At 36.0% G+C, this 13,344-nt stretch overlaps 1 protein-coding gene across 3 annotated transcripts in view; it reads left to right on the top strand.

Annotated features, from left to right (window-relative positions):
- Positions 1-13,344, top strand: part of VPS13B (vacuolar protein sorting 13 homolog B) — a 775,748-nt gene that overhangs the window by 231,158 nt on the left and 531,246 nt on the right. For all 3 annotated transcript variants that reach the window (XM_036830846.1, XM_036830848.1, XM_036830849.1), the window contains exons 18-19: positions 5,215-5,349; positions 6,141-6,314. In XM_036830846.1, coding sequence (XP_036686741.1) covers positions 5,215-5,349; positions 6,141-6,314 — 309 coding nt within the window. The remainder of the gene's footprint in view (positions 1-5,214; positions 5,350-6,140; positions 6,315-13,344) is intronic.

The raw sequence follows: 13,344 nt of genomic DNA, 5'->3' as shown, positions 1-13,344 counted from the left end.
GTTGCACTGGATACGTGGTGCAACCTGTTAATTTGAAACTCATGTACTTCATTTGGGGAGACCTTGTTGAATTATTTCTTTGATTATTTTCTCCGTTTTGTTTTAATAGTTCTTCCTAGAACTTTTGGTTTTCAGATATTTGATTGTTTATGCTGATCCTTTCATTTATTGGTCATTTGGCCCATTTTCAGTCTCTTTGGATTTTTTTGTTTTAATTTATGTGGTAGATTTCCTCACCTTTATTTTCTTATTATATTAATTTAAGGAGAATTAACATCATGTTTTTAATTTCTAATGGCTATTTTTTGTTCTTTGAAAAGTTCAGCTAAACATGCTGTTCTTGTTCTAGTGTCTTCTGTACTCCCTCCAAGGATAGCAGCAGCAGCAGCAGCAGTAGTAGTAGTAGTAGTAGTAAGTATAATACAATAATATAATTATTATTACCTAAGTTTTCTGTTCCCAGCATTGTCTTTTTACCCCAAGTTCCTTTTCTGTGTTTGTTGTTTATCTCTCCTTTTCATGTTAGTGATTTATACCTAGTTTCTGATGAGCCCTCATATTGTAGAATAAAATACTAAATAACTAATTGGGAACTTGTGTGTGAGGTTGGAGCTTATTGAATGGCTGGTGTTATTGTAGGGGAATTGCACACTTATCATTTTTGTTGTTGTTGTTTGGGGATAATCAGTTATCAGTATCTCTGGTTCCTTTTTCTTGGACTGGCCAGTTTTCAAAGATAGAAAACCCTCCATTTCTTTCCTGCAGGTTGTAACTCTGGCATTCAGTGTCCTTAGAGAGTAAAAGAAAAGGAGATTTCATTATTTAGTACATCTATTTTATATAGATTTTTAGACAATCTCCCATTTTTAGCATGCAACCTTTTCCTTGGTATTATTCCTTAGTTCAAAGTCCTTCTGGTTCAACCTCTCCAGCGTGAACCCTTCAGTCTTTTGCCAGGATGAGTGTGGGGTAGTTGTGTGGCTTCACCAATTAAAACAAAGGATGTGTGGTTATTAGATAGACTTTCAGTCACTGCTCATCTTTTTAGCCTTATCTGCATTCCTGCCCTCTGAACTGCCTGGCTTCTTTAATTCTTATCTTTCCAGGGCTTATTGCAGATCAACTTGCTTCTTAGTTTAATAACCCACGGGCACTTTTCTCTAAGTCATCTTGTTGTTACTTGTTCATCAGCATCCATCTTCTGAAATTTTGATGACAGTTCTTGCCTCTTTGAAAGTTGCACATATAGTGCTTATCTTTTCATTTTCATTTCTTTGTTGGTTTAGGCCCGTAAAAATTAAGGAGGAAACAGAGGTAAACTTACATATGGCTTGACTCCTTAATCTTTTACTTCCACACAGATATACAGGTCATTCTCATTATTTCATCTTCTGATTTATAGATGATAATTATAAGAGTGATCGTAAGTTGATTACTGAACACGGGGGGGTTAACGTGTCTGTGAGGCCAGGAGAATTATGTTGGGCAAGAAAGGCGGTGTAAAAAGAATCTGAGCTAAGGGTGCACCACAGGACTAAGAATGTGTGTTCAGAGTTAATATTTTTCAGAAAAATACTCTAAGGAGAAAAAGTAACAGTGCATTATTTTATATTAAATTGTATTACAAAAATTCACTATTATTTTTAGATTATTCCATTGAAAGTGTATACCATGTAAAGTTGTATTTCAATTGCAGTGCCTTAGGGAGTCCCTCTTCCCTTCCTCTAGTAGAATATGACAGCAATATTTGAGTAAATCCACATGAGAGTGCTTTGTAATACTTTGTAAAGTCATTATTTCAAATGTAAGGTATTGTCACTGTCTTTGTGATTTTCCTATTGACTCATGTCAGCTGACTGTACATCTTATCAAAATTTTGCACCTCTTCCCTAAATTAAGTTCTGTAAAAAGTTCAGCAGATTTCTCAGAGTTAAATACCTTGAACAATAACTGCAGTATTTTGGCCTCCACATGGAACAATAATAGTGTGTTGCCTTAAGCCACATAACTACTAGATATGTAATGCTACCTATATCTGAAGGCTTGCTTTTTCAGTTTCAGAGCTTTTGGTCTTTTTGTTTCACCATACTGCATTCCTAACAGGAGGTTTCCTTTCACAGTTTCAGGAAGCTGCATTCATGTAGACAGAAAAAAGTGTGAATGGTGCCCTGAGTTGTGCAATGCCAAGACTCTGCTCCTTCCTACCTCCCTAGTGCTTATGTTTGGGGTGTTTTACAAATTTTGGTTTGATGGTAGAGTGGAAAGAAACCAAGTTTATTTTTAAATTATTTTTTATTAATACTTCTTCTTCTTTAGAGTAATTTTAGGTTCACAGCAAAACTGAGAGGAAGGTATGAGGTTTTCCATATACTTTCTGCCTCCTTCTTGGTCTGCACAGCCTCTCCCAGTATCGACATCCCCGACCAGAGTGGCACATTTGTTAACGATTGATGGACCTACATTGACACATCATAATCACCCAAAGTCCATAATTTACATTACTGAGGTTATTTTTTACTAGCAGTTTTTCTCCATTGTTGAAGTCTATCAAAAGATGACTATAATTATCTTTTTAAAAATCTGAGCTTGAACCATTAAAAACAAATTGCTTTTTGAAAAAGTTTTCTTAAGGAGAAAGTATGCAGGATGTTTTAGTTACTAAAACAAGTTTAAACATATCTGAGAGGGACTTCCCTGGCAGTCTAGTGGCTAAGACTCCTCACTCCCAATGCAGGGGGCCTGAGTTTGATCCCTAGTCAGGGAACTAGATCCTGCATGCCACAACTAAGACCCAACGCAGCCAAGTCAACAAATAAATAAATATTTTTTAAAAAATCTGAGAAATGTAATGATCATAAAAAGTGAAATAATTTCTTGATAGTATTAGTCTAAACTAAGATGCTTTATATATGTATAAGTGATTCTTATCAGAAGAGGTTTCCGGTAACTTCTTCTGATAAGAGTCTTATATACAGCATGCATTAGATATTAACAAAGACGTATCATTTGAGATTCAAGGTAGAGTCCTAAACTTGGTGTAAACTGTAAAAGAAGCAGCTTATAAAATAATTTTTTAAAAAGCCATTTTTGTCTATTCATATTTTTTTATTTTTGCATCTACCAGAACTAATTCAATCTTTTGGTTCTTAACACCATCAGTAACCCTTGAGAGAATCTTTGATTAGCTCTTGTCTGCTCATCACTATCTAGATTCTTTAAGTTTTTAAAAAAAATTGGCATAGAATGAGAGTCTGACTCTGGGGGCTTGAGAGTTAGAGGAGGGTATTATTCCATTTTGTATCCCTCTCATCACTTAACATAATGATTGGAGCAGCGTAAATTATCCACTGATTATAACTTCTGCATCCACAGTAGATGTTAAATATGCAGGGTAGCTCAGCTTCTTTTCTTATGAAGAGAAAAGTGAACCACGCCTGCCCACTTTCTGACTTGAGCCTGGGCAAAATCCTTATTTCTCTAAACCTTGGTTTTCCTGAATGTAAAGTGGAATAGTAATAGCTACCTTTTTTTTTTTCTTTTGAGATGAATAAAAATAACAAACTGGGCATAGTGCATGGCACTTAGTCATTGAATGTTAGGTGCTATAACCAGTAGTACTGCTACTACTGTTATTACTACTATGCTATGTTTATTTCGTATTGTTGGCATCATTTAACTTTCTGAAATACTGCTTCTTAAGTTTTTTGAGTCATAGATTTTGAGAATTTGATAAAAACTGATAAAATCATAGAAAAATGTATAAATACACAGCATTTAGACTCCTACTTTGAGGATAATAGGTACCACTGCAAATGGAAATAACACAGGTGGTGAATATTGGGGAAGAGCAACCAATTGATATATGTTTATATAACAGTCAAATAGGAATTAGTAAATTTATAGGTCCTTCTGAAGTAAAGATTACTATGTGAGAAGGTATTTCTCAAGATGATGTCCTTTAACCACTGGCAAACCATGTAGTGTGTTAGTTAAACTGCAGGTTCCTGGGCCACATCTCAGGAAGACTCTTGGAGGACTATGGGGCTTCTTGAATGCACCACAGTTTGAGATCAAAGATTTTAGAGTAATGTTTAATATATCTGTCATAAAAAGTTCATGATTTTCTTAATTATTCATACTTAGTTCTCCTTAAAGGAGTTTCAAATATGAAGGATAATATATATTTGATTGGAATGTGGAATGGGGAAAAGAAGGCCACTCTTCATGAATATAGGTGAAATGAGTGGTGAAGTTTTCTGTGATAGGATCAAATTGTGTTAAACACCTCAGCTCTTTCTCTCTGCTGTAGGACTGAGCAAAAATTACTTAATTCCTCTAAGCCGTTATAGCCCAGTTTGTAAAAATGAGGATAACAATAACATCTTTATCACAGCCCTGTTGTGAGGCTTGAATGAGATGTGTGTATAAGACATAGTAAGTCCTCCAGTAAATGTTAGTTGATTAGAGTTCATCATCATTATCATTATTTTAGTGGTTTGCAGTAATGTTAGTGTAATGTTCTTAAGGTTTCTCTGCCTTTTTAATTCTCACCTACCCTTCAGGGCCAAAATGAGTCTCTCCTTTTTGAATTAAGTTTTCCCTACCATTTATGTCATGGTATTTGTTCCCTTCTGTGCTTTTATGTTCTTCAGCAAGTAGCATATAGTAGAGATGTTAATATCCACTTTTTTTGTTAATTGATGTAGAATCCCTTTGGTTTCTTTTAGCTACACATGGGATGCCAATTTTGCTTATAAGCTATTGTATTTTAACTTAGGAGCTGTTCTGAGCTATCTTGTTTCTCTTTCTTCACCCCACCTTACCAAGATATTTTGAGGAGGCTGTTTACTCAGGAAGTTTCGTGCTTAAATTACATGTCTCTGCCTAAATGAAACTCAATTTATAAGTTAAATTTGTATCAAATTGAAAATCTTACTCTATATTCTAAAACCAAATATGATTTTTTAGTCTCCTGATTTTTAAACAAATATTTGTTTCAAATTTGCATAAGTATAGTTATGCGAGTTCAGTCCATTTATTTTAAAATTGCATCTTTTTAACTCCTAAACACTAAACTGTGAAGCCTAACACAAATACCGTAAGAACATCTGAGGTAGATAATTAAAGTGTAATTAAGTCTAAATGCCTTGGTGAAGGAGTATAAAAATTATTTAAATTCAATCGGCTAGTACATTTGCAGTTTTCTTTTATTAGGTGTGAAATCTAAGAATCCCCTGCCAACTCTTGAGGGCTCAATCCAGAATGTTGAATTGAAGTACTGCAGCACATCATTGGTCAAATGTGCCTCTGGGACCATGGGATCAATAAAAATTTGTGCCAAAGCCCCAGGTATGTGCAGCTGGACCGTGTAAAACTTTATTGCCTGTGTAGGAGAATTGGCCGTGCGTTTTACAAGGAGCGTTACTGAAACAAGAATTTACTCATTGTTCCTATGAATCAGAGGTTTTAAATTTTTTTATTTTTACTTGAAAAAAGTTGTTAATTGTGCCAGGATGATACTTCTTGGCATTAATAGGTTAATTTTTATTTAAGGAAAAAAATCTTTGCATAGTTTTAAGAATGGTTATGAGGGAGGGAAAATTAAAGGAAAGTTTATTCTTACACTTTTGGGGGGTAATAGGAGGTATAGATGTATATGACACTTAAAAATTAAATTAAAATGTTGTTAGTATAATGAAATTAAACAGAAAACCCAGCTGTTTTTCAACTGAATGTTGTAATTGATTTCGCCTTCCTTCCAATATTTTATTTCATAATATTTTCCTTAAACTGTTTGTTATTTAACTTTTTCCAGTGTGGATTAAATGTCTAGATAAGATTAAATAGGTACAGATTCCATTGAATATTTAGAATACAGTGTGTTCATGTTGTTTTATAAGCTTTTCTGAACATGTTCTACATTCATTAGCTAAATATTAAAACAACCTTTTAAGAGTTAAAAGTGCTTTTAATTTTATCAGTCATACTCTTTAGAGTATAACTAAATGTTCTGCTAGAATTACCAAGTATAAACTGAAATTTTATATTATGATGTTAGTATACTTTAAGATCAAACATCTTCAGGGTACTCCTATGTTTTATTTGGTAAGAGTTTCTTTTTCATAAATATTTCTGTTCAGGTGAGAGTGGAAAAGAGAAGTTAATTCCATTGCTTCAGGGTCCTTCTGACACTAAAGACCTTCATAGCAGCAAGTGGCTCAATGAGAGTAGAAAGCCAGAATCTCTCTTAGCTCCAGATTTAATAGCCTTCACAGTCCTAGTTCCACAGTATATGGACTACTGCCACAGTTCCGGTAAGTACATCATTATTCACTTATTTGCATTTTCCTTTCCAGCAAGCCTTTTAAAATTGGACTTTTTTTCTTTCCTTCTCTCCTTTCCTTAACTTCCTCCCTCCCTCCTTCCCTCCCTCCCTCCATTTCTTTCTTCCTCTCTTTTTCATTTGTGTCCATTGGGATACACTCTGCAGTTACGCTCTTTGAAAATTCAAATGAAGTATTTTGTATCATTTTTGATAAATGATGTGTTTACAAACAGTAATGATTTTATTCTATTTTATTGAGATAATTCAGTTGTATGTATAACAGTTAATCTCAGATTCAACTACTACTACTACTAAACCCAACTGAGTTTTAAAATATATCATGTAATACATAGAAAGGAGTAAAAGAAATTTAAAACATTGCAAAGAGAAAATATTTTTCTTGGGATAGTAGCACTTTGTGACCCATAGTTTGCCATGTTAAAGTTAGGTGTTTGGGCCTCCTGTGCTTGTACAAAAAGGAAAAGATATTGATGTTGTAATAAAGGAAAAAACTCAGAAGTCAAGCTCTTATTTCTTAGAGTTAAATTTTTTTCTAGAAGCACTTTGCCTAGAATCTGTTTCATTTTATTCACACCATAATAACAGATCCACACCTCTCATGTTGAGAGGAGATACTGGAACTATCAATGAAGACTGGGGATAAAAAGGTATAGTAAGTAGAGCCTGATGTCAGCCATAAGTTCAGTTAGTCAGTATGTAGTTGGTAAAGCCAAGACAATGATGCTAGAAATAATAATAGCTGCCTAAGAGTAGAGCTCAATTAACATTATATAACAAGAACTGTAGCTTGTAGAAAATATGTTAAGCATGACTGCACTAAGTTCAAAGTAGAAACCATGAAAAGATTTGTAATTAACTAACTACACAGAGACTATATGGAGGTGACTGTCCCAAGCAGTGCACATATGCAGGGATGCAAAACCATTTGAAAGCAGAATTTGTTATAGTATCATTTGCAGCTGAATGGCATCCACACTAGAAACTAGAAATTAGTGTTTGAAAGGTGAGTCTGAGAACCCCTGAGTCAGCTTGCCTTTAAAGACAATACTCCTCAAAAAGACATTTTCAACTTGATGAGGATGGGTGTGGTTTCCTAAGGAAAAAATTGTGAGGATGAGGCCAATACCCAAGTAAGACTGTGCCTATGGGTAGAAGATTTTACCAGTCCTTTAAAGTAGGGGTTGGTAAACATTTTACTAAAGGCCAGATAACTAACCTTTTAGGCTTTGTGGGCCATATGGGCTCTGTCTCAGCTGTTCAGTTCTGCTATTAGAGCACACAAAAATAATCATACCCAATATGTAAATGAATGAGTGTGACTGTGTTCCAGTAAAACTTTATTCACAAAGCAGGAGGTGGGCGAGATTTAGCCTATGTGGTTTGCCTACCCCGGTTTTAGGGAGAAGGGATTGGTGGTTAAATAAACATCATGCTTTTTGATTTTCCCCCTAATTTATTTATTTTCTTTCTCTTTTTTTGTTTTTGACTGAGTCGGGTCGTAGTTGTGGCACGTGGGCTTCTCTCTAGTTGGCGGCGCGGGGGGCTTCTTCTAGTTGTGGTGTGCTGGCTCCAGGGCACATGGGCTCTCTCACTCGTTGAGGCGCACGAGCTCAGCTGTTGTGGTGCGTGGGCTTACTTGCCCCGTAGCATGTGGGATCTTAGTTCCTTGACCAGGTATCGAACCTGACTCACCTGCATTGGAAGGCAGATTCTTTACCACTGGACCACCAGGGAAGTCCCAACATCATGCTTTTTTTAATGCCTATTTAATTATATTCTTTAAATATGCTGTTTGAGAAACTCCGTTATATAATTATCCAAATAGTAGTTTTCAGTAGGTTTTGTTGTCAAATCATAAGATCATTAAAATGTTATTAGAATGACCAGACCATCTGGTTAGAATTTTGATACCTAAGAAGGGACTAAGCTTATTAGAATCTACTGCATATTCTTAAATTGGACAGGGATTCTTCATTTTTTGTTTTGTCGTATACACAATTAGAATGAACTGAGTCAAGCATGTTTAAATAATAATCTGATCTTTCTCGTAACAATATTCGTATTATTCTTTGTAATTTAAATGTATATCTAGGGTCTCAAATATATATTTGCATTTTGAACCTTTATAGTATGGGTCTAAAAGTAAACTACTATAAAAAAATTATACCTATGATATTTCTAGGAAAAAGTTTTTTTCTTACTGTTAAGGAAATTCACCTAATCTTCAACTTTAGTGTTACGTTTATTGATATGCTTATGGATTTGCATGTAAAATTTTAATGTGATCATGCATTTGGTGCTTTGAAAATATTCCTTTGGGTGTGTTTTAATCCTAAAATGTAATGTGTTTTTTTTTTTTTTTTAAAGCACTTTTCTTTTTTTTTTTATAGCTACTTTATTTATTTATTTTATTTTATTTTTGGCTGTGTTGGGTCTTCGGTTCATGCGAGGGCTTTCTCTAGTTGAGGCAAGTGGGGGCCACTCTTCATCGCGGTGCGGGGACCGCTCTTCATCGCGGTGCGCGGGCCTTTCACTATCGCGGCCCCTCCCGTTGCGGGGCACAGGCTCCAGACGCGCAGGCTCAGTAGTTGTGGCTCACGGGCCCAGCTGCTCCGTGGCATGTGGGATCTTCCCAGACCAGGGCTCGAACCCGTGTCCCCTGCATTAGCAGGCAGATTCTCAACCACTGCGCCACCAGGGAAGCCCCAATGTGTTTTTACTTAAACTACATTCACATACTTTATTTAGGGTATTTTTAAATTTAAATTTTCCATCCATCTTGGGAATTGCCACCCACATTCATGGCTTAGGTATTTATGATATGGTTATGAGAGAGCGCATAAGTATTATTTTTCAAAGCCAGTTTTAAAGTAATATTGACTAATCTTATGTTCCTGTAATAAGATTTAAAATTGGAGGTGTGTGTGTGTCTGTGTGTCTATATATGACTGATGGTATGAACAAATTATAAATAAATTTTAAATGAAGAAATAATTTATTAACAATCCTTTAAGTTTTTACTGAAATATCACGCTTTCAGCAAGTTGTTTCCTGGTCACTGTATATAAAAGATTTTTTCTCTCTTGTTTGCATATATGTGCATACACACACATACACACACACACACACAGAGACACATTTTATTTACCCACTATTCTAAAGTTTTTCTTAGTACTTATCACACTCTGCCATACTATATATGTTACTGATTTGTTGGGTTTTATTTTTCCCTGCTATTAGAATTTAATGCTTCATTATGGCTGGAATTTTTGTCTTTTTTGGTCACTGCTGTGTTCCTAGTGTCTAGAACAATATCCCACATATAGTAGGAGGTCAACAAATATTTAGTGAATGTACGAGCAAGTAAGTGATGATTACATTTGCTTTTCTTTGGTTTTTGAGGCTGGAGCACCTAAGGGAAATGGCATAGAACATGAGTCTTTATTGATGTTTGCTTTAAAAAAAAAAAAGATGCTGGGTAGTTGAACTCTTCTAGATGAACAATGAAAGGAAAGCACAATTAATCCCTGCTGTCTTTTTTAGAGACAGACCATCCAGATGAGGTTGTTAATGAGCTTTTCCCATTTGTTTATAGAACTTGAATGAGAGGTTTTGGAATGTGGAGTAGTAAGTGATTGGCTAACTGATTTGAGGCAAATTGTGTATTTTAGAGGAGTTTGGTGATCATTATAATTGGCTTCTGATTATCATGGCATGATGTGTGGAAGACAACTGCCTTTGTGCATATGCTGCCAAATTGAAGGGGGATATTAAAAGTGGGGACCAGAAAATGTTGCGGATATTATATTAGGAAGTGAGTTTTGAGAGAAGCTCAATTAGGATAAAGAGGCAGAGTTTTCTGACTCTGACTTCAGAATGTGAGGGAATGGACAGCTTTATTAATGAGAATTAAGTATTAATTGACTGAAAGAAATATTAGCAGTATTAGTAAAACTTGTTATAAAAACAGTATTTTACAATTTAAAAATCACTTTCATATAAATTGTTTTATTTGTTTATAAAACAAGACTGTTCAGCACAGCAAATGTTATTTTGTCTTACAGAGGAGGAAATAGAGGCTCAGAACAAGTCAGACTTTGAACTTGAATCTGGGGCTTCTAACTGTATAACATTTTCCCACTGTCTTAGGCTGTTTATCATTTTGTCTTTTATTCTTAGGATCCATATTGCTAAACATTGTACCACCCAGCCTTGCACATTCTTAACTTTGAGGATCTCTTTCTTTACTTCGTATTAAGCACTGTCAAAAGAGCCACACTTCCATGATGTCACAGCGTTGTTTTGTCTTTGAAGTCTTAGCAACTCCCTTTGCACATTTCCCTCCTCCCCCTTGATCACTTTCTCTGCTTGACTGGCTCTGATTACAGTGAAGGAGCTGAAGGCTCCTATGGGAGTCCAGTGTGCCAGCCCACATTCTGCATTCATGGTTACTATTCACAGGAACTGTTTAGTGACACTTCTGTTTCTTATGTTCGTATAGATAAATAGAGAAACTAGGTACTTCTTTGGCTCCTTCAGAGGTAGAAGCACTTGGTGACTATAACTGATGTATGTAAAATATTTTAAAATAGGTTCTAAACATTTTTCTTCCCTTCTCTTTTAAATATAAACTTTAGCTCTTTTTCATATGCTATATTTTGCCTATGATTTATAGCAGGTTCTGCTTGTTAAAAAGTTCTTAGTATTTGTTAACCCTGTTATTAATGTATAAATAAACTTTAGGGTGTCTGCTATTTACGAATATAAAATGATCACAAAATACTATCAACTTAGAACAAAGGAACTTACAGGCCATCCATTTCAATTTCTATGTCAGTGTTAGGAGTCCTTTTGATATGCCCCCCTCTTTCTATGTGTTTCAGATCTCTTGGCCTTCTTTCAGTTTCTCAGTTGTGATTATGCTTTTGCATATGCCTTTTTTTTTCTGTCTGGGATTCTTAAAACTATCCTTACCCCTTCACCTTATACCTGTTGACTTCAGCTTAGTGTTGAGATCTTAGCTCAACTACTACATCTTCAAGAAAGCCCTGATGCTGCCTTTCCCCTACCCCCCCACCACCCAATTTGATTAAGTATCTCTGTTACATTCATTTTCATAGTTCACTCTACGTTTCTTTCATAACACTTAATGACAGTATATATTTATGTAGTTGTGTGATTTGAATGCTGTCTGTCTTCACCATTTGACAGTGAGTTCTGTGAGGACAGAGTTTGTCACTGGTTGCTTATCATTTTATCTCCAGCGCCTAAAATTTCCTGACACGTATGGAACGCTTGAGAAATCATTTGTTGAATGAGTGAATAAATGGACATTTATGACAGATAGTGAAGGATATGAATGTATTTGACAGATAAATAGTAAGTCCTTAATACATGTTAACCGTCTTCCCTCTTCTCTCCCTATGTTTCTTCCTCCTCTTCCTTCGCCTTATATATGTATCTACCATTGGAGAGAATATCTAACAGTATCTTTCTTTGTTAGGTTCAATTACTATTAGGTCCTCTGTTGAACTGTAACTTCCATTTCTTAGTCTCATAAGTGACATGAAATAATATATCAGCCCTAAATATACCTGACAAAACTTATTATCTTATGTTTCATTGGCATTTTTGTATGACTGTACCTTTTCTGTTGAAACCTTAGTCTTTCTTGGCCTTCAGGTATTAAAAGATAACATCTGATGTCTTTTGCGTTTTTGTATATCTTGTGAATGGAGACACCAACTGCTCTTTATTCTAGACTATCTTTTAAAGGATATTTGTATAGTGAACAGTATTTGGGAGATAGATCTAGTGTCCCTCTGGAGCCAATGGAAGGCATGCTTACTGCCCATTATAAAAGATTTGGTTCCTCAACTCAGGGTTCATTTCTTCTTTTTTTTTAAATTGAAGTATAATTGATTTACAATGTTGGGTTAGTTTCAGGTGCAGGATTCATTTCTTAGAGTGCATTCCACTGCATGTGCAGGCATCCATCTGGATATGTCTTTGTGGAACTTGGGGACAAAGGGAACTGATACAAATACATATGTTGATACTCATGCTGCTTGCTGTGCCATGAGTAATAAAGTCCTTTGTCTGACTCAGGAGTCTCCTGTCTTCTACATCAGCGGTCCCCAACCTTTTTAGCACCAGGGACCGGTTTCATGGAAGACAGTTTTTCCAGTGCGGGGCGGGCGATGGTTTTGGGATGATTCAAGCGCATTACATTTATTGTGCACTTTATTTCTGTTATTATTACATTGTAATATATAATGAAATAATTATACAACTCACCATAGTGCAGAATCAGTGGGAACCCTGAGCTTGTTTTCACTTGCCACTCACTGATAGGGTTTTGATATGAGTCTGCAAGCATTTGATTTATTATGGTCTCGGTGCAGTCAAACCTCTCTGCTAATGATAATCTGTATTTGCAGTCACTCCCGAGCGCTAGCATCACCGCTTCAGCTCCACCTCAGATCATCAGGCATTAGATTCTCACAAGCAGCGCTCAACCTAGATTCCTCACATGCGCAGTTCACAGTAAGGTTTGCACTCCTATGAGAATCTAATGCCACCGCTGATCTGACAGGAGGTGGAACTCAGGCAGTACTGTGAACGATGGGGAGCGGCTGTAAATACAGATGAAGCTTTGCTGGCTCACCTGCCACTCACCTCCTGCTGTGTGGCTCGGTTCCTAACACGCCAAGGACCGGTACCAGTCCATGGCCCAGGGGTTGGGGACCCTTGTTCTACATCATTCATTATAGGGTAAAAGCTTAGGATCACAATCCTTGACACTACAACAATGTAGTTTCTTGGTTCTCCTTGCTGAACTATATTCATTTCCCCCCTCAAGTACATTTCTTTCCTTTGTGCCTTAAATATAGGTTGTTCCTGATATTATGTCACCAGCCCTCTTCTATTTGGATGATTTCATCAACACCGTGTGTGTGTGTGTGTGTGTGTGTGTGTGTGTGTGTGTGTGTGTGTGT

Source organism: Balaenoptera musculus, chromosome 17 (genome assembly GCF_009873245.2).
Source record: "Balaenoptera musculus isolate JJ_BM4_2016_0621 chromosome 17, mBalMus1.pri.v3, whole genome shotgun sequence".
NCBI lineage: Eukaryota > Metazoa > Chordata > Mammalia > Artiodactyla > Balaenopteridae > Balaenoptera > Balaenoptera musculus.
This window is presented reverse-complemented; position numbering and strand designations above follow the sequence as displayed.